This window comes from Cajanus cajan, chromosome 2, assembly GCF_000230855.2.
Source record: "Cajanus cajan strain Asha chromosome 2, NIPB_CcT2T_4, whole genome shotgun sequence".
Taxonomy (NCBI): domain Eukaryota; kingdom Viridiplantae; phylum Streptophyta; class Magnoliopsida; order Fabales; family Fabaceae; genus Cajanus; species Cajanus cajan.
In genome coordinates this window covers 10,349,296-10,373,414 of record NC_138518.1, presented here as the reverse complement: position 1 = coordinate 10,373,414, position 24,119 = coordinate 10,349,296, and the positions used below count along the sequence as shown (strand labels likewise).

The 24,119-nt window shown below is 30.0% G+C and overlaps 2 protein-coding genes across 3 annotated transcripts; one reads left to right on the top strand and one right to left on the bottom strand.

Annotated features, from left to right (window-relative positions):
* Window positions 1-884: 884 nt before the first annotated feature.
* On the bottom strand, window positions 885-7,594 carry LOC109818992 (tRNA (guanine(26)-N(2))-dimethyltransferase 2). Of its 2 annotated transcripts, XM_020384555.3 has the most exons (13): window positions 7,245-7,594; window positions 6,557-6,904; window positions 6,302-6,389; window positions 5,987-6,108; window positions 5,756-5,895; window positions 5,593-5,665; window positions 4,198-4,286; window positions 3,963-4,068; window positions 2,472-2,684; window positions 2,177-2,371; window positions 1,885-1,962; window positions 1,293-1,488; window positions 885-1,149 (listed from the first exon to the last, which is right to left on the bottom strand). In XM_020384555.3, the coding sequence occupies exons 1-13, from the start codon at window positions 7,536-7,538 to the stop codon at window positions 1,145-1,147; spliced, it is 1,947 nt and encodes a 648-aa protein (XP_020240144.2). In that variant the 5' UTR covers window positions 7,539-7,594; the 3' UTR covers window positions 885-1,144. The 2 variants fall into 2 exon arrangements, with proteins under 2 accessions (XP_020240144.2, XP_020240143.2); XM_020384554.3 differs by having other exon boundaries at window positions 885-1,488; window positions 7,245-7,593.
* A 13,068-nt stretch (window positions 7,595-20,662) lies between these two features.
* Window positions 20,663-23,771, top strand: LOC109818990 (COBRA-like protein 4). The gene is made up of 6 exons (XM_020384553.3): window positions 20,663-20,900; window positions 20,999-21,078; window positions 21,748-22,204; window positions 22,290-22,437; window positions 22,753-23,030; window positions 23,252-23,771. Exons 1-6 carry the CDS (start codon window positions 20,849-20,851, stop codon window positions 23,530-23,532), a joined length of 1,296 nt encoding a protein of 431 aa, XP_020240142.2. The 5' UTR covers window positions 20,663-20,848; the 3' UTR covers window positions 23,533-23,771.
* Window positions 23,772-24,119: the final 348 nt, after the last annotated feature.

Below are 24,119 nucleotides of genomic sequence, written 5' to 3'. Positions count from 1 at the left end.
TGTCTTTTGTCCTAACACAATAATACCTAAATCCTAAACCCTAAACCCTAAATATAAATAATAAAATACACAACATCCTCTAACGAAAAAGAAGACCGGTACAAATCCCAACCTCTATTCCAATATGATCAAAAGGAATAAGTAAGTTATAAGTAATCTAACTAGAAATATCAGTTCAATCCCCAGGATGAACCCTGGTGGCATGCCATACACATGCAAGTCGGATGAAAAGTGGTGTTTTCAGTGACGGATAGGTGAGTAATGCATAAGAACCTACCCTTGAGGAGAACAGCGGTTGAAAACGGATAGGCTGAGGACCTACTTATCTTAATAGTGTTCCAATTTTTTACCCATCCGAACATTGAGATTTTAAGCTAACAATGCTTGGTAGACTCAATACGTAAAACCATGTTGAAAAAGTAAAACCACGTGATCCACAATTTAAATAACAGGAGAATCCCCACAATTTAAAAACATCCATTCTAAATGCAATTTTAATGTACCTCAAGATAGACGAGTAAACAACAATCATGTTACATTTTGTTATACATTTGCATCACACTTGATTCAATCTCAACAATCTTAGATGAAAATAACAGTAATTCTTGATTAGGGTTATAATAAAATTGGTTTAATGAAGAAAATGGACTCCTGACCTCTTAGTTTTTTAGAATACTTTAACTTAAAAAGTATTGCATATATAGCCAGTAGGTAAGGTCCACCCAAGTAACCAAACATCAAGAACCTGCATACTCGACTCAAATTTGTTGGCCAGAAAAAAGTGACATTATTTTTCTATGGTGTACACATGTAGAACACAAGTATGTGGATCGGACTTCAAGAGCTTCATACTAGACGAGGAGAGACACGTAGAGAGCTACACATGATGACCAAGTTTTCAATTTCCTTTTCATTTTAATATTCTACATTTTACTCAGAAGTTGGAACCTTAACTATCAGGAACACCAAATGCAAAGTCACTAAAATTAAATATTAATCCACAATACAATTTCAATAATTCCAAAAGACAAAAAAAGATGCCCAATTGTAATATCTCATTTGATGCAAAGTGCCTTAATCTTCCCTCAGTATTGTGCATAGTTGTTAATTGAGAAACAAGGCACATTATCTACCTTTACTCGCCTTACTCTGCAAAATTTAGTGAAGACAAATGGATTTCTTTAGTAACCATTAGTATAGAATTCCATGACCTCTAGATAGATGATAAATTAATTTCGAAACTTCATTTATGAGCTAAGATGTGACACTATCTTCAGTCCTTGGCCTCTTACTGTTAGGTTCTTCATTGTCTTCCTGGTTGAGAGCTCCATTAATTGCTTCAGGACCCAAAAGAGAGACATGCTTGCTAGTAATTTGACGCCCTGCCCTTAATTTTGGACCCCAGTGTCTTTCAGGATTTGGAAGAAAGCGAGCAACTTTCTTAGCTTGTGCCTTGCTAAGAGATGCTACAGCTCGAGCAAAATTAGCCTGAAAATGACATAGACAAAAGAAAATTTGTAGTCACCGTCACTACACCTGATCATTAATCCAGGCCAAATGACAAAATCTGGACCACGATCATGTCCAAATTTATGACAATTCAACATGGCCTAAATGCCCTATTATAATAACTAAAAGCAATGGATATAAATTACACAAAAATAAATTCTCATATCTAGTTCTATCATGGTTTTAACTAAAATACATTTAATAACTTATTAGATGTTTGTGCTTCCTAGTTCATAATACAAAATTTGTTTAGATATAATCCTCCATAACTTGTTTAAATAGCCACCCAATGGCACAGAATAAGGGTGGTGTGATAATGGGAAGCGGAATAGCCCTACATCTTGCATGAGACCAAAACTTTAATGGTTAATATACCTGAAGAACAGGTTCCTTTGCAAGTATTATACTTCCTGGTTGATCTGCTGGCTGAGGTTTCACAGGATGATTTTTCACCTGTAGTAATCAGTGAACAAAGAATAAAATGCAATTCATTCTTTAAAACTTTATCCAGCATACCCAAGCATTACAAAACAAACAAGTTCTAGTCAACAGTGTCATTAAACAAGTTCTATGTACAAGTTCCAACCCATACACATCACAAAAATGATTCTGCAGCAAAAAAGCCAAAATGTAAATGAACAACTTTTAGTCAAGTGTGATCTCTTACCCAGCAGCGCATTATATCCCAAATAACCTCCATAGGTGCATCTGATTTAAGCCCCAATGGATTGACATGAGACCCAGATATACGATAACCTGCATTGATTACCGCAGAACGGAAAATAATCGCTGATGGAGAAGTGCATTTGAGGGTTGCACAGAGGTTGTGCAGACTCAAGAAGAGGGGAACATCAGGCAATTCCTGCAAAGAATATACTCCTTTAATATTAGAAGAATTGCATAAATAGTCAGACCATAAAATGTTATGTGCAATGAGTCATAAAATACACAGAAATACACACCTCTGATATTGTAGTCAAAACAGCTGAAATGCGTTCATAAGCTGGATATCTGTCTTTCATAGATTTCACATCTGCTAGAATAGCAGACACCCATTCTTGGTCGTGGATGGGAGCAGACCATATAGGACCCCCCATATTGAATTTTTTACCACAATCACTGCACTCTTGAGGAACAACAGGACCAAATCCTGGTAAATATCTGACACTAGTATTCTGAAAAAGTAAAAATGAAAATAAGTTTCCCCCCTCAAGGCATCAATTGCATTTTATAGTGAACGAAAATAAAGCAATAAACTGAAAGAAAACCATGCAGGCTACAAAGAGGACACCCTCTGGTCTATTGCAAAGAGAATAACCATCAGATCCCCCAAAACACACTGATCTATAACTATTAAATTTAGGGATAATTAGATACACCTGCCACATGTTAGCATTAAATTTTACACTTATGTTCTTTTTGTTTAGAAAACTACACCTACCTCCCTTGCTTTGTTTAAAGGAAATCTTGCGAAGGCTTCATAGATAAAAGGGGAGGTATGCGTAATTTCTTTATAAAAAAAAAAAGGTGTCAAAGTGAACATAAGAACAGTACACATACTAAGGAAGGTAGATTTGATTTTCCAAATACTAAAGGTGTAATTAGTACTAACCTCAGAGGTCGGTGTATTTCTCTTAAATCTATTTTGGTTCCTCAGTGTAGTTTTATTTTTTTCTAAGCTATGCGCTGTCCAGGGAAATGCACTAAGAGGAGCCTGCTTATTAACTAGAAAAATATAGCAATATTAATTTTCTATTTGAATCACAAGTACTCATTTTGTTGCCTATTGTGATCCCGGCAAAGTCCACCAGCACTAAACTTATACAATTTTAAAATATAAATTAATAGTAAAAGTAACACTACAGATATCATAATAGAATTACACCCTATTTTTGCATAATATTATACAAAAATAGGGTGTATATTTTAAAAAAAATCTTATAAGTCATTATATTTTTGTATAATCTTTTAAAATCCAGAAGATTTTTTTTATTCCAAAGAATCCAAACTAATCTTTTAAAATCTCAATCCAAATATGTACCAAAAAAATGTGTGAAATAATTTAGTAAGAAAAATCTCAATCCAATATTGAAAACATAATAGATGGATCGCTAATCACCCATAAAATTAAATGGATGGATTGGATAAAATCCATCAATATTATATTGTGTAATACATGAATTAGATGGACAATGGATAAGTAGATTGCCTTGTCACCCCTAATTCAAACCAGACATGAATAAGCTGACAACATCAAAAGGCCAATAGCTTTGATATTTACATAGCATATTAGAACAGCATAATATCATGAGTCACAGCAATAGGATAGGTGAATCGATATTAATTATTTTGTTTCCAATTGGGTTCATACATTACAGACACAAACAAATATGAATCACAATGTACTGATGTGTCGAAATGGTGCCTATAACAGACTAGAACAGGATACGCACCTTGGAAATGGTCCTCCCAATGGGCTGTAGGTGGAAAGAATCACAACCAGTGCACTGATAAACATATGAAAGCTTTAGGGGAGTGTTTTTCATAGCACTGGCAGAACTGCAACCAAGTATTTCATCTTTCAGTCAGCATCAAAGAAAATGATATATAATGGCAGTTAATCATTAATTCAAAAAGACATAACAAAATATTTACTAAAAGACATTATAAGAAAACTAGAGGACTTACGTATAAATGCGAACAAAAACACGAAGGTAAAAATCCATCTGAACAGAGAGTACAGGAACGATATACCGCTTGTACCGATTGGCGTGACTCTACAATTTTAAGAACAGCAAAAATATTACATGCATACTTTTAAAATATTGATTGATGATAGATATTCAATTGATTCAAATTTTAACACAAAATATTTGGTCTTTGATGATTGATTGACTTAACATCAATCTGAGCATCCATGTTACAGAAGAATATAAATTTAAGAATTAACAAAACAGTCAAGATGTTATCAGAGTTCATTTTGCATGTTGCATCCCGATATGAATTCAGAAGTACAGGACTAATGTTCTTAGATTGCACAGAGAATACTAAGCTAACTACACCCATAATTTTTATTCCTGATTTAAATTAATATATGTTATTTTCCCTTGTCAGCCAATTGAATGAATAGTGAATACAGCCTTGAACCCTCTTGTAATTCCTACACTGCATTAGTTCACTTAGTCTTATTGGAGAAGCAAATCCACAGTTGCATAATCAACATGACTAATAGATGCGTAAATACTCTTAATCAAGCAAATTCCATAGCTAGTAATTCCCTCTGGCATGGGCATCAGGAATAAGATAGTTTATGATATAGTCAAACTGATATAATGCTCTAATGTTTGCCATTTCTAACATTTTCTCGAGTGCAGTTGACTTTCATGACATCATTGTACAAGTAGCTAGATGCAAAAGAACATATAATGCAATAACCCAAGTAATTCCCAAATATTAGTATGATTTATATTGATTAGGGGGAAAGAGGCACTGTGTGCCTCTATATATTTATATAAAAAACAAAATAAAAATAGAGAGTGGTTAAGCATAGTTACATGATATAATGATTCCAGAGAAGTGGAGACAAAAAAATTACAAAAACGAGTAAATAATTGAGAAATCAGGAGAGAGAGAGAGAGAGAGAGAGAGATCGTAGTCAACATTACATTTACAATGAAATAGGAAAACTTTCCTTACTAAAAAAGTAACTTTCAGGGATACCGACAAAATGTGTAAAAGAGAGTCAAGTAATAAGTGGGTAATATTTTTAAGGGTACACTTACAATGAAATAGGAAAACTTTTGTTAGTCAAAAAAGTAACTTACAGAGGATACCGACAAAATGTGTAATAGAAAGAGAGTTGAGTAATAAGTGTGTATACTTTTAGGGTACAAGTACAATAGTCTGTAAAAGTGGAGAACAGAAAACAGTTAAGAGAAAATCTATTTCCTTAATTTAATGGTATAGAAATGGTATAGATGACATAGAATAGATGAGACAACCAACCATATCTAGTATAATCTAAACTAATCTAATTATAATAGTTCTTTGTAAAGAACTTCAGCATTATAAATATATATATACCTCAATGCAAGCCAGCACAATCCTCAAAGCCATTTCATGGCAATATTTCCCTCTCAATGGGTATGATCCATATCTAGTATGAATAACAAATGTTAGAAATTCAGTCCATCAACCAAACAAAAGGCAAATGAAAGTTTATAGCCAATAAGAGTATAAACATTACTTTGAATAGCAAACCTCCCCATTTCCCCCACATAGCACAGCCATGTCTGTTGCAGTACACATCAGCATACCTCCATCAACAACAGATTGAACTGCTGAATCCAGAAACACGGAAGGTGAACCATAGGGATCAAGATCAACCTGAAAAAACAGCATGCATAAAGAAAATTAAAAGTGCATTTTCCTTAGATTAAAATGTGTATGAAAGGACATAACTGTGGCATCCACTTACCACATCAAATTCCTTAGGGTGGGTCAGCATATATACACGAGCATCAGCAAGATGAGACTCCACTTTTGAAACTGCAACTGAACCATTGAATTTGATGTTCCTTCTGCAAGCTTCAACAGAAGCTGCCAGAAGCAAAAATTTGTAAGCACGAAGATGCACAAGCTTAAAAATTGAAGAACACTAATCTCAAAACAAATAGTAACAATTGTGTAAGTGCCCAGAAAGCAGACCAACCACACAAAGGCAGAAATTTCCATGTTTAAAACCAAAGAATAAAATTCAAGGAAAATATGAACTGAAAAACCCTTGAAGCACCTTTATCATTGTCCAGAGCAACAACCTGACCAATTCCTTCTACTTCACGAGCATATCTGAGTGACCTTAGACCAGAAGCAGACAAGGCCTGTGTGCAGGCAAGTAAGAGAGAAATTATACACATGATACTTGCTCTGCATTTGAATTTCAGGGAAAAACATTTAAATTAAATCAACATTGAATGAAAAACAATGATGCTGATGTCAGAATGACATGAAAAAGCTGTATAAATGAAATCTAAAAACTATGGGGAACCTCAAGAACTCTTGGGGGCTTCAGCTCCCTCTGTCCTTTTCCCTCTGAGAGATTGATTTGCCCTTCTGTAGTGCTGCATTCTTCAGTGACCTTAACTGAATCTTCTTCCATAGAGCTGCACCTTTCTTCTGGAGATACCTCTTCCTCAACTCCACATTCCCCATTAGATTTATGATCTTCTGTTGGAGTTGTGTCAGGTACATCCTCCTTAACCAATTCAGAAGAATCATCAATTTCAGATACCTTTTGTGCCCCTTTTATTCTCTTAGCCAGATACGCCTCGTGCTCTTGCTTCCGTTTCGATATAAATGTTCTCAAAACAGCAATTGATATGTCCCTGTTATTAACCTAATAATCACAAAGAGAAAACAAAGGATCAGTCTACACTAAACAATGTTAATTTTTTTCTGTTCACGCCCAAACAAAGTTAAAAACATAAAAATAAATAAATAAACAAAAGAACTACATAGAAACATAACAAAAGAGAATGAATAATGAGTCCGGCTGATAAAACCCAACTAGTAGACATCTTAAAAATTCAATTTTTAACATTTTTCTATCATGAAATAAACGCAAGCTATATCGGATTAAAGGGGCGAAACTACAAACTTCAACTGGGTTTTTCAACAGAAGCATAATACCAAAGCCAAACCAAATAAAAAAAATTAAAAATTAAATAAAATAAGACCTGAGTTTTGTTGTAGAAGACTTCATTTTTTGCGTGCATGAGAATCTCGGCTTCTCCTTCCTTGATAATTTTATAATCACTGAGATCTGAAGACATTGTTCTTCTTATATCATGCAAAAACAAATTCAGGGTATGGTCCTTCTCCTTCTCCTTCTCCTTCTCCTGGGCTTGTTCTGTAGTTTTGGTGCTAAAAGAAAAACCAAATCTTGAAAATTGAAATAGGGTCTGCTCCAATTCTAATTGCTTCAACAACTTCAATTGCAGTTTTAGAACGTGCGAGTGGGAAACCAACATAACAATGGTTTATATACATGGCCCTTTGAATGGGGGTAACTGAAAACCCTATTGCGATTTTTTCTAATTTTCTATTCAAAACAGTTTTTTTTATAATTATTTTCTTAAACCCTAACCGCTATTCGCTGACTCCTCTGGTCAATGTCAAATTAATCACGGTAACTCATTCGTGCTTTTTTTTTTTTTTACCAGAAGTTATTCATACTGGCTTGGGTAAAAAGTGGAATACAGAAAAATAAAATAAAGATAAAAAAAATTTGGTTAAAAAAATAGATAAAATTTTAAGATCTCTGAAAAATACTAGGATAAATTACCCGTTCAATGCAAAACATATTAAATTAAAAGAGTATATTAAATTATTTATTGAATTTAAAATTAATCGAACTATACGTAATATGTAAAATGGTTTTTCACTTTACATGGTTTTTTTTTTTTTGAGGGGTCACTTTACATGGTTGGTTAAATAGAAAAGTGGACAGAAATAAAATGAATTTTTTATAAAAAAATATATATTTTTTCCCTTAATATTACTGTGTAATGTAATAGAATTTATATATTTTTAATGTAATATTTTTAAAAGCCAAAAAAAGAAATAACATCATTCCAAAACCAAAGCTATACCTTTTCTGTTTCTACAAGCATGTCTTCTTCAAAGGGGGGGGGGAATCAAAATACATAGAAATGATAAATCTTTATAGTGTGTTTGGATGGGAAATTTAAATAGAGTAATTCATTTGTTTGAAGAATTTCAAATTTCTTGAGATGAAATATCTTGTTTGGATGGAAAATTTATAAAGAATTTGAAATTCAAGTATTTGTGAAATTCCTTGAAATAGTAGAATTTTAAATTCTTCCAAAAAAAGTAAGAATTTGAAATTCCTCTTTTTTTTTCTTCTTATTTCACTTATATATTTTATCTTATCTCTTATCTCTTCTTGTTTTTAATTATTGAATATTTAAAAATATTTTTAAAATTATTAAATATTATCTAATATTAATTTTTAAAATTATTAAATATTAAAAAATTAGCTATTATTTATTTTTATAAAATTTAATTTAAAAATCTCAACATATAAATATATTTTTAAAATCAATTTTACCATGGTGGAATCAAATTATCATATCCAACCTAACAATTTAAAATTTTAAAAAAAATTAAATTGACTTATCCAAACAAAATATTTTAAGAATGATAGAAATTGAAATCAAAGTCATTCAAATACCAAGAATTTAAAATTCCTTGAATTTGTAAAATTCTTCATCCAAACACACCATTATGTATTTTCCATGAATGATTAAATTTACTTATTTGGTAAAAGATTTATACTGTATTAATTAAACAATTTAAAATAACATAATATATTTATTATAATAAAATATATTTTTTTTAACTTAAAAAAGTTAGACTCTCATGAAAATAATTTAATAAAAAACTTGTATAAGAAATATTTTAAAAAATCATATTTAATGCTCATCTATCTATTCAATTAAGAAAATGGAGCCCACAAGTTCCAAAGAAAAACATCATATCGAAAGATCACAAACTTGTTGCAAAAAGTTAATGCTCTGGATCATCAACCTACGAGTACAATAATGTTATTGAAGAAGTGACATAGGACTGAGGCAACCTTGGAATTTTCTTAGGGAGGTGATAATATATGGAAAGACCATATTAATATCTTATAAACTTGCTCAATGTTTAAAAATGAAAAACAAGTTGTTCACTGGCACCACTTGTAATGGTGGTCCACGCTAGCCAGTACCCACCATCTCAATTTAAATATGAAAAATGTTTATTTTTATTTTTATCAATATATAATATAATTAGCTAGTAGCTTAGGTAATAAGTATAAAGCAGTATGACTAGACATTTATATAAATATAAAGCATGATCATCTAACTTAATTTTATGTTAAAAACAGCTAGTATGAAATCTTTATACATAACAATAACCCATATTAATATGATCATATATATTTCTATATGTTCACAAGATAGAAACTCGCTATTTAGATAATATTCTCTCATTTTCGTCAGTTTTCTCGCATGGGAAAAGAGGTTTTATTTTTAAGTGAATTTCACATTTATTTATTATTGACTTAATTATATATTTAGTCTTTTAAATTTAAGATATATGATTTTTATTTTTCAAATTTAAATTTTATATTTTTAATCTCTAAAATATCAAAAATTATTTTTTTGGTTTCTCAAATTCAAAATTTATCTCATTAATATCGTAATTGATAGTGATAAATTGAGAAGGACTGAAATATTAATTTTTTAGATTGTGAGTACAAGAAATATAAGTTTTAGATTTGAGATATTTAAAAAATATTTTTAAAACTATAAAGATTAAAAATACAAATTTGAGAAACCAAAAATATATATACAAGACTAAAAATATATTTAATTTTTTTATATCCTATTCTATTTTTACTTCTAAATAAACAATATAAAACTAATAGGAAAAGGTAGTTTTAGAAAATTGTAAAAGAATAAAGGAGAAAATTGTCCAGATAAAAATAGAAGAAAAAAAATAATTATCATAAAGGTATCTCTTATATATAATGGTATGTTAGAATAAATATATTATATTTGTTTATTAGTTAAAAATTTATAATAATAAGATATAATATGAGTAAGATAAACTTTATTTTCCGATTCAACTCCTCCCTTGTGATAGAAAATAGGATAAGGGATAGGAAAAGTAGGTCATGTCCTATTGGTGCAGAAGATAATAAACTATAACATGATAACATAATTATCATATCATTATCATATCATGGCCACCAAGTAGGCTTTTTGTATATACATCATTTTGAGTTATTTTACATTTTTACTTATATAATTATCCCAAACTTCACATTGTAATTAATTACAAAATACTTATAGTTATTGAACTTCTATTTTCTCTATTTTTGCATTAGTGTAAAAGAAGTACTCATGTTTTTATATTTTTTTTTTTAAAATAAACATAATTGAGATCAAGTAATAGTTAGTGATAGACAATTAGATGGTCTAAGTGATTTGAGATAAATCTAAGAGTAAAATAAGATTAAAAAAAGTATATATCAAATCTACTTTATATTTTCTTTATATAGATTCTATTTTTTAAAATAAATATATGTATATATAAAGTTTTTTTTCTTTAATTTTAATATCGATAAATCTTTCATAATAGTTATATATGGAGGGTGAGAATCATTTTATTTTGAAAGTAACTTTTGATAGAGTTACTTCATTCAACAACTTATAATATAAATTAAATTTCAATGATTCAGTTAAATTTAAAAAAATTCTTATTAAATAGATCAAGTTTACAAAATTTTATAAATTTTAAAATTATTTAAAATTTTGTTACATAACTTCAAATTAATATATATTAATAAAAGTATATTTTATAAATATATGTTAATTTGATTTTTCTTGTGAGAAATAAAATATAATCATTATATTTTTATAACTTTTGAAACTTTAATTTGGTATAACTATTAGTGCATGGTTTCTAGTAGAGGTGTTCGAGATGGAATTAACTTAAATCAAAAATTACAAAACGATCCAAAAAATTAAAAATTGATAGAAAATCACAAGCTAGAAGTTTGCTTCAATTTTTAAATTTTAAAAATCGCACTGTTTGGTTCGATTTTTAATTAAAATTTAAAATCGCTTTAAACTAAATTAAATCGCACTTATTATAAATATATATTCTTTTCAAATGCTTAATACATGTATATAAAATTGAAAAATAACATAAAATGTATTTTTCTCTCTAAATATACATTATAATATTTAAAAAATGTTTTATAAAATTATAAATTACTAAACTAAATCTTAGAAAGAAAAATTATGATTTATTTATAACATTAAAAATAACTTTTTAAAATGATAAACTATATATATAAGAAAAAATATTTAATATGATAAGTATGATTGTATTAAAAAATATTTCTACTCTTAGTTTTATTTTTTTTACATATTATTTTAAGTAAATAACATAATATTACACAATTTTAATTAATTTTTAAATAAAAAATTTTAAAACCATAAAAGTTATACCAAATCAAATCATAAAGAATTGATTTGGTAATGATTTGATTTAAATTTCATAATTTATTTAAACTGAATGAAATCAAATCACACTTAATTTTTTTTATTTAATTTAGATAATTTTTAAGACAAAAAAAATGGAATTAAACCGTTAACACTCTTAATTTCCACAGTGAAGCACTTAAATGAATTTCTCATGGAGGAGGAACTAAAATGACTTACTAAAGCAGGTTTTTAATATAAAAAAAAACGGCAAAGGATGTATATACAATTGGTGATTTTTAGCAAATATTTTTCTTTTCTACATCTTTTGTCTTTAGCAAAAAATGGAATTAAACCCTTTGTCTCGTTATCGCCTCTCTTTTCCATCCTTCTTTCTCGCTTCACCCTCTGTTTCCCTTCCCAAATCAACCCCAATTCAATAACAAATTTAATAATCCACAATCATGCAATAACAGAAAAAATCCAAAACAGATTTGTTCAACCATTTTTAACAACATCAACAAAACTTAATAGTTCAAATACTATCAAATAAACATCATTTTTTCTACAATTTAACAAATGAATCATGTAAATGCATCAGAACGAAGGTATAAGAAACAATATAATATGAGTAATAATATGAATTGGTCCATGACTCTAGAACTAGTTCATGTTCTCTCATATAAAAGTTTTATTTAGTTTAGTCTCACTTAACGAAAGACCCACACAATATCAAATAAAAGGGGGTTAGGGTCGGACCTATTCCCTCACTTGTCACATTATTATTTTTTTTTATTTTTTAACAAAAAAATAATAGGAGAAGTTCATGCTAACTTATTTTTATTTTTATATATAATAATTTAATTATATATGTAAAATTTTATAAGTAATATATGATGTTGTATAACGAATAAGGATTTATATAACTTTTTTTTTTGTAGTGTTTCAAAATCAGACAAGTTACTAAATCAATTTAAACATTAGTTCAAGGTTCAATAGTTTAATAATTTAGCATAAGAAGTGTGCGTAATAGCAATTTCTTTGAGTGAGAGTTATTAGTTCATTATACGGTATTGTATTACATTTATCAAATGGGGGTGGTGTAAAGGGTTCAAGGTGGTGGGTAGATTTAAATAGAATTGAAGATGGGGATTTGGTGAGTAATGAGTGGTTATCCAATAATTGTTATAAAGTCATTGGAAATGGGGTAGACACTAAGTTTTGGTTGGATAAATGGGTGGGTCATGGAATTCTAGCACATAGGTTTAGTTGGTTATATCAAATAGCAATTAATAAAAGTGCTTCTATTGTTGAAATGTCTGAATGAGAGGGGGTGTGGTTGAATGGAAGTGGAGCTGGAGAAAAAGATTATTAGCTTGGGAGTAACAACTTTTGAATGTTATCAACTATACAAAATTCATTATTTTCGATGAAGATAAATGGTCCTAGATTGTTGCACCAAATGGGGTGCATACAATTAGCGTGGCACCTAAGGTCTTGAGGAATGATAGAATTTTTGCATCTAATGTCATATTTATGTGTATATGGACTAGCATTGCTCCAACAAAAATTTAAGCTTTCGCTTGGAGGGTATTTTGAACAGAATTCTAACTAAATATAATCTGTTTAGAAGAGGTGTTCTGCAAGCATCACAGTTGGAATGTGGTTTGTGTAGGAATAAGGGAGAAACTACTTCTCACTTGTTCTTTGAGTGTGAGGTTTCTTATCAGCTCTAAATGGTGTACATTAATTGGTTAGGATTAAATTCTATTATGCATAATTATTGTGTGCAAAACTTGGAATAGTTTTATGGGCTTCGTTATTGTTCTACAAAGTATCATAACTTTTGGATTCTTATCTAGTTATCTATTATCCGGACAATCTGGATGGTTAAAAATGATCTCATATTCAATTCTAAAATAATTCATGTTTCTAAAATGCTAAATTTGGTGCAGTTACGCTCATGGAGATGGTTAAGGGCCAGATTTCCCTCTTTCAATTATGATTTCTTTTCTTGGTCCAATACTCCTGATGCCTGTCTATCTTAATATTGCACATTGGCTGTTAGCTTTCTGTCTCACTGGTTTGGTGTTACTCATTTGTGAGGATTACTTTCTATCATCCCATCCTGATAGTACTATAGTGTCTGGGATTTGAGAAGCTTGTTAGGTATATGCTAATTAAGTCGCCTATTTTGGGAGTTTTTGGTTTCTGGATTAATGTGGAATGTATTAACTTTCTTTGTTTTTTTAAATACTTTGTGTATATGAGTTAGAGTATCCCTTGTACTCTTGTTAATTCTATTTTGCTTATATAAAAAAAATAGTTTAACTATGATTGTGTTATGAAAATTTATGTAAATTAATTAGGCCAATCTGGTGGGACAATATCACCAAACATTGAATTTTTTCTTTCACAAAATGATGGGAACAATAACATAAATCAGTGACTTCTTCATTTTTCACATAATTTTCAATTTAATTTTGCATATTTTTCACTTTTTATTTTAATTTTCAAAATATGTTTATTTTGAATATTTTTATTTGATTTCACCGCATGAATTTTTGTTTATTATTTTTAAAACCATAATGCTATTTTTTATATTTTATATACAGATAAAAAAAATATGACATCAATTTTAATTTAAATCAATTTTTTATATGGAATAAATAATATTCATATGATGGTAAATGATAGAATATATCTTAAATAAATTAATCACTTAAAATAAAATACAAGGTTTTGCAATGTAATGCAATTTGACAAAAATTTAAATAATTATTTTTTATTTTATATTTTTATCCAATCAAATATAATTAATGATAAAATTATTTGTTCTAATAATAATTTTTAAAAAATATTTATTATTTAAAATAATTTTTAATCAATAGTATAAATGTTTTTACACTAGCAATATATATAAAGTTAAGCTGGTTTTACAAACTATCAAATGTCTCTCATCTTCCAACTATTAAATTATGAAATTTTACAATATTTTTAAATGCAATGTAATTTTACAAGAATTTAAAAATTATACTTCTTATTCAAAATAATTATAACTAATAAGTATGTAAAATCATGACTCAATATTAAAGACGATCTTAAATATTCTTTAATTCTTTGATTTGTTTAATTAATATATATAAAAAAAATTAGGTCATAGACTACTAGTCCTAGTCCTAAGGATTTTATGTGGCTTTCGGTCCTGTGGGCTTTTTTGCCCGGTCCAGTTAGGACTTTGGAGGGTGGGCTGGCCTATTTGACAGGTTATTGGTGAGCCCAAATCCGAGGGAGCGAAGGGCGATTGAGTAAAATCCAGCACCATCAACGGCGTTGTTCCAGTAAAAATTGATTTCATCAACATCACAACATCTATCCTATTGAGAAAATTTTATAAAAATAAATATTAATCAATTTTAAAGTATTTAATAATTTTAAAAATTAATATTAGATAATTTTTAATAATTTTAAAAATATTTTTAAATATTCAATAATTAAAAGAATGATGAGATAAAAGATATATAAGATAAAATATATAAGTAAAATAAGAAAAATAAATATGAGAAATGTCAAATTCTTACTTTTTTTTTTTTGGAAGAATTTAAAATTATATAATTTTAAAAAATTAGACAAATGTTTAGATTACAATTTTTTTTTAAATTATACATTTAAATAAAGAATTTCATCTCAAGAAATTTAAAAATTTTCAAATAAATAAATTATTCTATTTAAATTCTGCATCCAAACTTTAATTACTATTATTATAATTCAAATAAATAATATAATAATTGATAAGTATTATATTAAATGTAATAATTTAAAAATTAAATAAATAATTGATGAATAAAATAATAATATAATTTCTTCTTTAAAACAAATGAGTAACATAACTCATTATAGATTTCGTAACAGATACACAAATAATAATAATAATAATAATAATAATAATAATAATAATAATAATAATAACCACCCGTCATGATCCTTACACTTAGAAGAATCATGCTAATTATACTAGTCAATCAGAATAACTATTAAATGAATAATACTGAATATATGAATATACAAGCAAAATAAATAAAACTTCTATTTATGTACTTACAAACCCCTTAGAAATAGGTATATAAATATATACAGTCATTACCATCAGTCAAGTCCTATAACTAATACATCATGTGTTACTATAACATCAGGATCAAAAATCTCACACCTTCGCAGTGGTCACTACCACTCAAAGCTAGCCCTGACCTACTCTCATACACAGTATGATCATCGCAGTTCATCCACATGGAAACAAAAGGGTAAACTAGAGTTTAATAAACAACTATACAAATATAGAACAATAATTTATACTACATATTCATCCGATCATGTCCCAAGGGACTTCCATCTCACTCAATCATCAACTCACCAAACATGAAGTCAAACACCATACACATCATCATAATAGAAATCATGCAATAATAGCAATTCATGATAGATATCAATGCATATCAATCATCTAATGCGTCGTCACGCATTCACCTAGGAGATCTCTCTAATAACAGAGCAGTATAAGTGACATCCCATCCTACCGAAACCACCCCAACTGTTTTCACGCCCAATGCGCCTGCTCGGTCACAGCTAACCAGGATATAAATCCCCACTCGAGTCAACTCGGATGATGTCACTTAAACACTTGGAAGTCCGATTCCACCGTCAAGTATAATACAGTTGGGTATAGACTTACCACGACCTTGACATGCATTACCAAGTCACTTGTGGAGTTCTCCCACCGACTATCTGCAAGGAACCACGCACCTTCCCTAGTACTTAGTTAAGGAAATAACCCTCAACCTCATACCCTGCTCCAACACTAGCTAAGGACTTAGAGGAGACTCACCCAAACCAGTGGCCTATCCAAGCACCACCCTCAAGAGACTCTATGTGAGCTCTTCCAATTCGAAAACATTTTCCCTTTCCTCAAGTCCTAGGCTAGACACATGCCATAAGGCATCACATGCAATAATGTATCATACATCATACATGGTCAATCCACCATCATGATCAATATCATCCTCATATGAAAGTACATACCAAATCATGTTTTATATATCATTACCAAGCATACATATGAATCATACACCACCATACATCATATATCATACATACATGATCCAACTTCAACCTTAAACATGCAAAAGCATCATTTTCAATCATAATACCAAACATACTTACGCTCGGCACAAGTTAGTTCGCACCCAGCCTGAATCCAACCTGAGAGCTCTAAGACTCTCCCACGCCCGACATAGAATTATCACGTCCGTCGTCCTTGTAGCCAGAGACTCACAAGAGTCTCCACGCCCGGCGCACCCACCCTGCGCCATATTAGTAAAATGCCAAACAGAGCCACTGTCTAATATTGCGTTCGGCGTGGCTCTCCTCGCGCTCGGTGTGGCGCATCCAGAGGCTCTCATCTCAATCACGCCCAGCGTGATTAGGAAATGGCTGCCTCTGATGAATGCACGTCCGGCACCAAGAACATGCTCCCGACGCAAATTCAAACAGTAGCCCCCAAAAACCCAAAAATTTCCTCCAACACTTAAAAATCAGGAAATCCCAACCACATGAAATACATAGACTTCATACAATTCAAAAACAATCTCCGATTCAACAAGCACTCACCCGATACTTCAAAATCATCAAAACCCCATTTTTCCCAAAAACCCCGAAATGAGCAAATCCTTCAATTCAACCATTGATTCTCAAAATTCATGCACCAATTGAGTTCCTAAACTCACATGCAACCAATCAACCTACATTCTAGCTTCTCTCACCTGAAGATTGGCTTAGAACAACAAGAATTGAGGAGAATAAGAATTTCCCCCGAAGCTCGACCCGCGAACTTCAATCCTCCAAAAACAAACTTCCTAGCTTGAATCCAAGAAGAGACAGAAGAAATTAATGATCTAGAGGAGAAGAATAATCAAACGGCGAAATTTGGGAGAGAAAGAAGTTTACGGACTGAGAGTCTTTCTCTCTAAAACTTCTCTCTAAAATTTCTTTGAGAATAAGTTTATGAGATTCTGTTCTTAGCGAAAGGCTTATATATTTTTCCTTCTAGCATCCACTAAACCCTGAACCAACTTACTATATTACAATAATAATAATAATAATAATAATAATAATAATAATAATAATAATAATAATAATAATAATAATAGTTTCTGACTAATTCAATATTTCTATTATTTGTAAAGAAAAGAAAAGAAAAAAACATATCTATAATTTTTAAATCAATATATATTTTATCCAATTTTAGTCACGCGCATATAATGGTATGGTCCTCATTATTTTTAATGCAGCATAAATTAAATAAAAATTATGATTTATTTTTAACTTTTAATAATTAAAGTACGATAATCACATATAAATCATTATTTTTTATATTATCAAAATTGTAACCATGATTGCATGTTTGTTACCAATCGGGAATAAATATATTAAATTCTAAACAAGAATAGAGGCGAGGTAATTATAAACACCAAAAGTTCAAATTCAAAAACCAACTTAACAACTGATTTATTGCTTTGTATTTTTTGACATAAACATCTCAAACACCATCAACGAAATAAAAACATTGAAGACTAAAATCAGAGAAAAGGAGGTTTTATTATACCTGTCAAACTTATTTTTTATGAAAAAAAATTAACTCTCTATACACGTACAAATGTAGACATGCATGTAGTATAAAAAAGATCCTAATATTTTATTTTTACCCATTAATTAAAATTCATTAAATGAAAATAAGTAACAAAATGCCACGGTGGGGTTAAAATTGACAAATTAATATAAATGTTTTTTTTATATTAATCAATCAAAAAATAAGAGTTTTCAGTTTGACTTAAAAAAGAAAGATCTGCATATATGATAAATGTATTATGAGACTCAAATCGATTTCAATCGATAAAAAATAATGCATTAGAATTAACACAAATCACTCTTGGATTGCATTATTAAGAAAAGTTAATTTGTTAAATTGCGTATATATCAAATTTTCAAGAACAAAGAAATTGCTGGCTAAGCCAACTGGCAAAAAAGGACTCCAAATTAGTGGTACTTGACAATATTTATTAATTGAAGCATTCAAATTTGGAGGTCTCACAAATGCATGAAGTGGTTAGGGTGTCCTTTTTTTTTTTTTTTTTTTTTTAAATTTATTATTATTGGAAAAGGATTCACAAACGGTCCCAACATTGCTTGCTTGCTTCAAACTCATTTCTCTGAGTCAGAGCAAAGACAAAAAAAGCAAGCAAGATCATAAAGAAACTATCAAAAACTGATTGTTAAGTTCCAGGGAAGGAACATATATATTACCTAATATGACCAAGTAGTGGTCACACGAGGAGTATATAATTTCACACTTATTAGGTATATCAGAGACAATTCATACTTGCAGTACTGTAACTATTATTGATTTAAAAGATTTTTGCATACAGACTATTAAGTATGTATGAAATTGTTGAGGATAAAATAAAAAGAATAAAAATCAAATGATATTATCATCATTATTATTATAAATTATAGATTATTAACCATAAATGATAGATACTAATAATAATGCTTCCTATGATTTTTAAAATAATAAATTTAGTAATTTATTTTAAAAACTTAAATTTAATTGGTTGAGTACTGTGTGAATTATTATAAATATTTTATACCGAATTTGACTCTTATAAGTAAGAAAAAAAAACTGAAATTTAGTGACTTACGTATAGTGTAGTGTAGGTTTACTAACCTAATTATAGATATTCCTGTTACCTATTTATAAGATTTTATTTTAAAGTGATGTTTAAAATATAGTTAGGTTAATTAGTTTAAACTAAAAAGCTTATATTAGATATCGCATAAAGGATATCACAAAAATGAGTTTTATTTTTTTCAATAAAGTATAATTCCTGACAATATATTACAGAACTCGATTATTTACCAACTTTAAAAAGTTTATTGGTTATATCATATACATATTTAGACTCATTTCTTACCAACTTTAAAAAGTTTATTGGTTATATCATACACATATTTAGACTCATTTCTTAAATTTAAGAAATAGGATAAATTTAGACTTATGAAATAGACTTATGAACTCCTAATTACAAATCTCACATTTTTTATGTATAAGTATCATTTTAGGATGTTACTTCGATAGTATGATAAATTGGGGTATTTTGATATAGTTCTTTCTGACATTTAGTTGTATATTTTATATTTATATGAATTTTCTCTTCACATTTCAACCACTCTTTTGTATCATAGTAGTTATTTAATAAAAGTGAAAATACAATTTTAAAAACTATGAAACATGTAATGAAAAAATGTCTGTCAATTTGATCCAACAAAAAAGTAAGAGGTTTAAAATTTACTTAATTTGTTCCCTGATTTTAAATGCCCATAATATTTCTAAGAGTTAATCACCTATACACTATACACTGCTAGGGTAAAGTTTTTTACATCGATAACCAATCATATATTTTAAAATTGCTTATTTTATTATTATTTTATTAAATAAGCAACTGACATGGTACTATTAAAAAATATAATTGGTTCTTTTACATTAACAGTGTATAAGGGATTAACTCTATTTCTAATCAATTACTTGATACAAATACAAAATTATGACATGACAAAAAATTAAATAAAAAATTAATTATTATTAATTTAAAAATTGAAAATTTCAAAATTTACAAAATTTATGTAAGTACTTTGAATTTCTCATCATTTTATTTCGTCTCCTTCCAAATTTATTCATCACATTTTATAACTGTCATTGTTAGAAAAATTTCGAACAAATGAGAAAATTGCACTAGCAAATGAGAAAGGGGAAAAAGATGCTTTAAAAAAAGTCCTTCCTTTCCATGGAAAAACGTTTCTATTTTCACTGTGTTTAGTTCCTTGATTAAGGAATTTCCTTTCCCTTTCAAACACACCGTTGAAGTGTTATGTCCACTCTCACATATATGTTCTGGTCTGTAGCGGTAGCTTTAAGAAAGGGAAACTTAAACAGAAATCACAAGCATGAGACAGTGATATATTATATAGCAACAAAAATGTGCAGGTTCATAACAACCATTAGGTGAGACACATAACTGGAACCCCAAGAGAATTCCCTGGAAGGTTCTTCTACAATATTATTATACATTCAATGCCATAGCACTTTGCCACTTAACAACTCTTGATCTTAAAAGCTTTTGTCACTGAAACTGTCTTGGAGCCAATTGTAGCAGTTGAATCATATTCACACAATGAGGCTTGTCATCTCAGCTCTTTGTGTTGCTGTGTTATTCTCCTGTGCGGGTGAGATACAAAGCTTAACTATCTGCTGATTTTGTTTCACTATGACACATGCATTATGCATATTCAACTCTTTTTTTTTAATTTATTTTGTGTCATAGTTGCTTATGATCCTTTGGATCCAAACGGAAACATAACAATCAAATGGGATGTCATGTCTTGGACACCAGATGGCTATGTGGTAAGCACAAAGTGCATTGCTATTGTTTATATATATCTATTTTTTTAAAGTGGCATAAAATTCCAACAAATAGCAAGAACTAATTTTCGTGGATGCCATGAAAGATCAAATAGAATGTTACAATATTGTTAGTTAGCATTGGAATGTACTGCACAGCCTGAAAAATTGAAAATGTATGGATAAAACCAAATTAAATATTCAAAAGAAAGGGTAATGATGTTTTTAGTAGTTGAAAAATGGATCATGCTGTTTTGGTTCCAAACTTTTAAAACAACAAATTTTCGTTCTTGTATTTTTGAAATACCCAAACTTTAGTCCCGAAATACCCTTTATAACTTAACAGTGTTAGTTTTTTGGATTAAAGTTTAGTTATATAAAAAATATTAGGACAAAAACTTATGGTTTTAAAAGTTGGAGAGTAAACTAAAAAATGACCATTTTTTAGGAACTAAAAGCACGAATAACTCTTAAAAAAAACTATCAAAATATGTAACTATTAGATATTAAATAAATCCTACAGTCATGTAATAAAATCACCTGTCTTATATAAGAAGGTTTAGTTCATTTGATTGAATAGAGTGCGTGAATTGTTATAAATTCTTTCAGTATCGTATTTGATTATCATGATAATAAAATCACTTATCTTATGCCTATTGCATTTTCCATCAGGCTGTGGTAACACTTCACAATTTCCAAATGTTTCGGCACATCATGAATCCTGGATGGACCTTGGGATGGACATGGGCCAAGAAAGAAGTTATTTGGTCCATGGTAGGAGCTCAAGCCACAGAACAAGGAGACTGCTCTAAGTTCAAAGGCAACATACCTCATTGTTGCAAGAAAACTCCCACAATTGTGGACCTTCTCCCTGGTGTTCCCTACAACCAGCAATTTTCAAACTGTTGTAAGGGTGGAGTGGTGGCAGCATGGGGCCAAGATCCTTCACAAGCCATCTCATCCTTCCAAGTGAGTGTAGGCCAAGGTGGCACCTCAAACAAGACAGTTAAACTCCCCAAGAACTTCACTCTCTTGGCTCCAGGACCAGGCTACACTTGTGGCCCTGCAAAGGTTGTTCCTTCCACCACTTTCCTTACACCTGACAAGCGCCGCAAGACTCAAGCACTAAGTAAGTTCTCTGACTTGAAAATTTTTCAATTTGCTCATTTGGCATCAACAATTGTAAGAAGTCTCATTTGCTTTATCTTATGCAGTGACATGGAATGTTACCTGCACATACTCACAGTTTCTGGCAAGAAAGAATCCAAGTTGTTGTGTATCTTTGTCATCCTTCTATAACGAAACCATTACCACTTGTCCCTCTTGTGCCTGTGGCTGCCAGAACAAGAAGAATTGTGTGAAGTAAGTTTGATACTGCAAATTGATGACCTTAACATGTATTATAGAGTAAATTACTCTGACATCTCCTGAAGTTTTGACAAATTTCCTCTGGTATCCCTCCCTATTTTACTTTTGAGCTATTATATTAACACCCTATACATTACATTGACACCCCTTCTTATCTAGGAAACAAATTACATACCCCTATAAGTTGTTGGAAACATTAGAAAGCCTGTTCAAAATCTCAAGAAGCTTCAAATAGTGTCAGCGTATTTTGCTTTTATATTTGAAGAGATACTTTTGAATCACTTTTGTCACTGTTTGTGTGGTATGCAGGAGTGACTCCAAAATTCTGAGCATGGTGGGGGTTCACACTCCAAAGAAAGACAACCAACCATTGCTGCAGTGCACGCATCACATGTGTCCAATCAGGGTCCACTGGCATGTGAAGCAGAATTATAAGGACTACTGGCGAGTCAAGATCGCTGTAACAAACTTTAATTACAGGATGAATTACTCCCTCTGGACTCTTGCTATTCAGCATCCAAATCTTAACAATCTCACCCAAGTTTTCAGTTTTGATTACAAGCCTCTTCTTCCCTATGAGTCCATAAGTGAGTGTCAACAAAAAAAATAAATTCTTAGAGCATGATTGAATACAGTATACAGGTTTAGCAGAATTAAGAGAGTTTCTCTAATGAAAATAAATAATTTTTTTTCAATAGAGAAACTCTAAAAAAAAACACTTGTAGTTTGAATCCAATCAGGCTCTCAATCCTTTATTATAATTCAATAACTTTATGAATATTCAAGTGTGCTGTTATTATGCATGCAGATGACACTGGCATGTTCTATGGCATGAAGTACTTCAATGATCTTCTAATGGAAGCTGGACCAACTGGGAATGTTCAATCAGAGTTGCTTCTTCAGAAGAACAAGGATACATTCACATTCAAACAGGGGTGGGCATTTCCTCGCAAGGTCTACTTTAATGGTGATGAATGCATGCTTCCCCCACCTGACACCTACCCCTTTCTCCCTAACTCTGCACCTGCAAGCCTACTTACCTTCCCAGCATTTATTTTCCTATTGCTTTTCATGCTAGCAGTTTGGTAAATTGGTGCATAGTGTATCAGAATTTTGTGAAAAATTTGAAACCATGTAGTCCTTCAGTGATAACGTGACAATAGGCATGAATACTCAGATTCTTTGGAAGCATCAAGCCAATAAGACGACTGTGTTTTCTGACATGTGAGCACCAAAGGGATGACAAATGTAAATCTCAACAAGGTTTTGTCTGAATCATAGATTCATGATATTATTATTGCAATGCCACAATGAATATAATTCATACATCTTTGATTCTTTTAATTTGAACAACTTTTACGGTCCCATTGATTAAGGGTGGGAGAGGAAAAAGATTTTAATGAAAAGAAGGAAAGAAAGGAGAAGGGAGAACTTAAAAATTTTGTTTGATTGAAGAAAAAGAAATGTAATTTTTTTTAATTCATAATGAAAGAAAAGAGATTTTAAAAATCATTTTATTTTACATCCTTATAATTTTAAATTAATTAACATAAATAAAGATATTTTTTTTATATTATATCAAAAATATTTTAAAATATCTCATTTCCCTTCCAAATCTATTAGAAGAGTACTAAAATTAGATTAATTTTTTTTTTGCACTCCTCTCCTCTCTATTC

What these genes read in the sequence shown, in the direction of transcription:
- LOC109818992 (XM_020384554.3), bottom strand. Translation starts at nt 7,538, where the DNA reads ATGTTGGTTTCCCACTCGCACGTTCTAAAACTGCAATTGAAGTTGTTG. An exon ending in AGCCCCCAAGAGTTCTTGAG is followed by an intron (nt 6,390 to 6,556) that starts GTTCCCCATAGT and finishes GCCTGCACACAG; the next exon opens with GCCTTGTCTGCTTCTGGTCT. An exon ending in TTGTGCTGGCTTGCATTGAG is followed by an intron (nt 4,287 to 5,592) that starts GTATATATATAT and finishes TTAAAATTGTAG; the next exon opens with AGTCACGCCAATCGGTACAA.
- LOC109818990 (XM_020384553.3), top strand. Translation starts at nt 20,849, where the DNA reads ATGAGGCTTGTCATCTCAGCTCTTTGTGTTGCTGTGTTATTCTCCTGT. An exon ending in TGTGTTATTCTCCTGTGCGG is followed by an intron (nt 20,901 to 20,998) that starts GTGAGATACAAA and finishes TTTGTGTCATAG; the next exon opens with TTGCTTATGATCCTTTGGAT. An exon ending in GGACACCAGATGGCTATGTG is followed by an intron (nt 21,079 to 21,747) that starts GTAAGCACAAAG and finishes ATTTTCCATCAG; the next exon opens with GCTGTGGTAACACTTCACAA.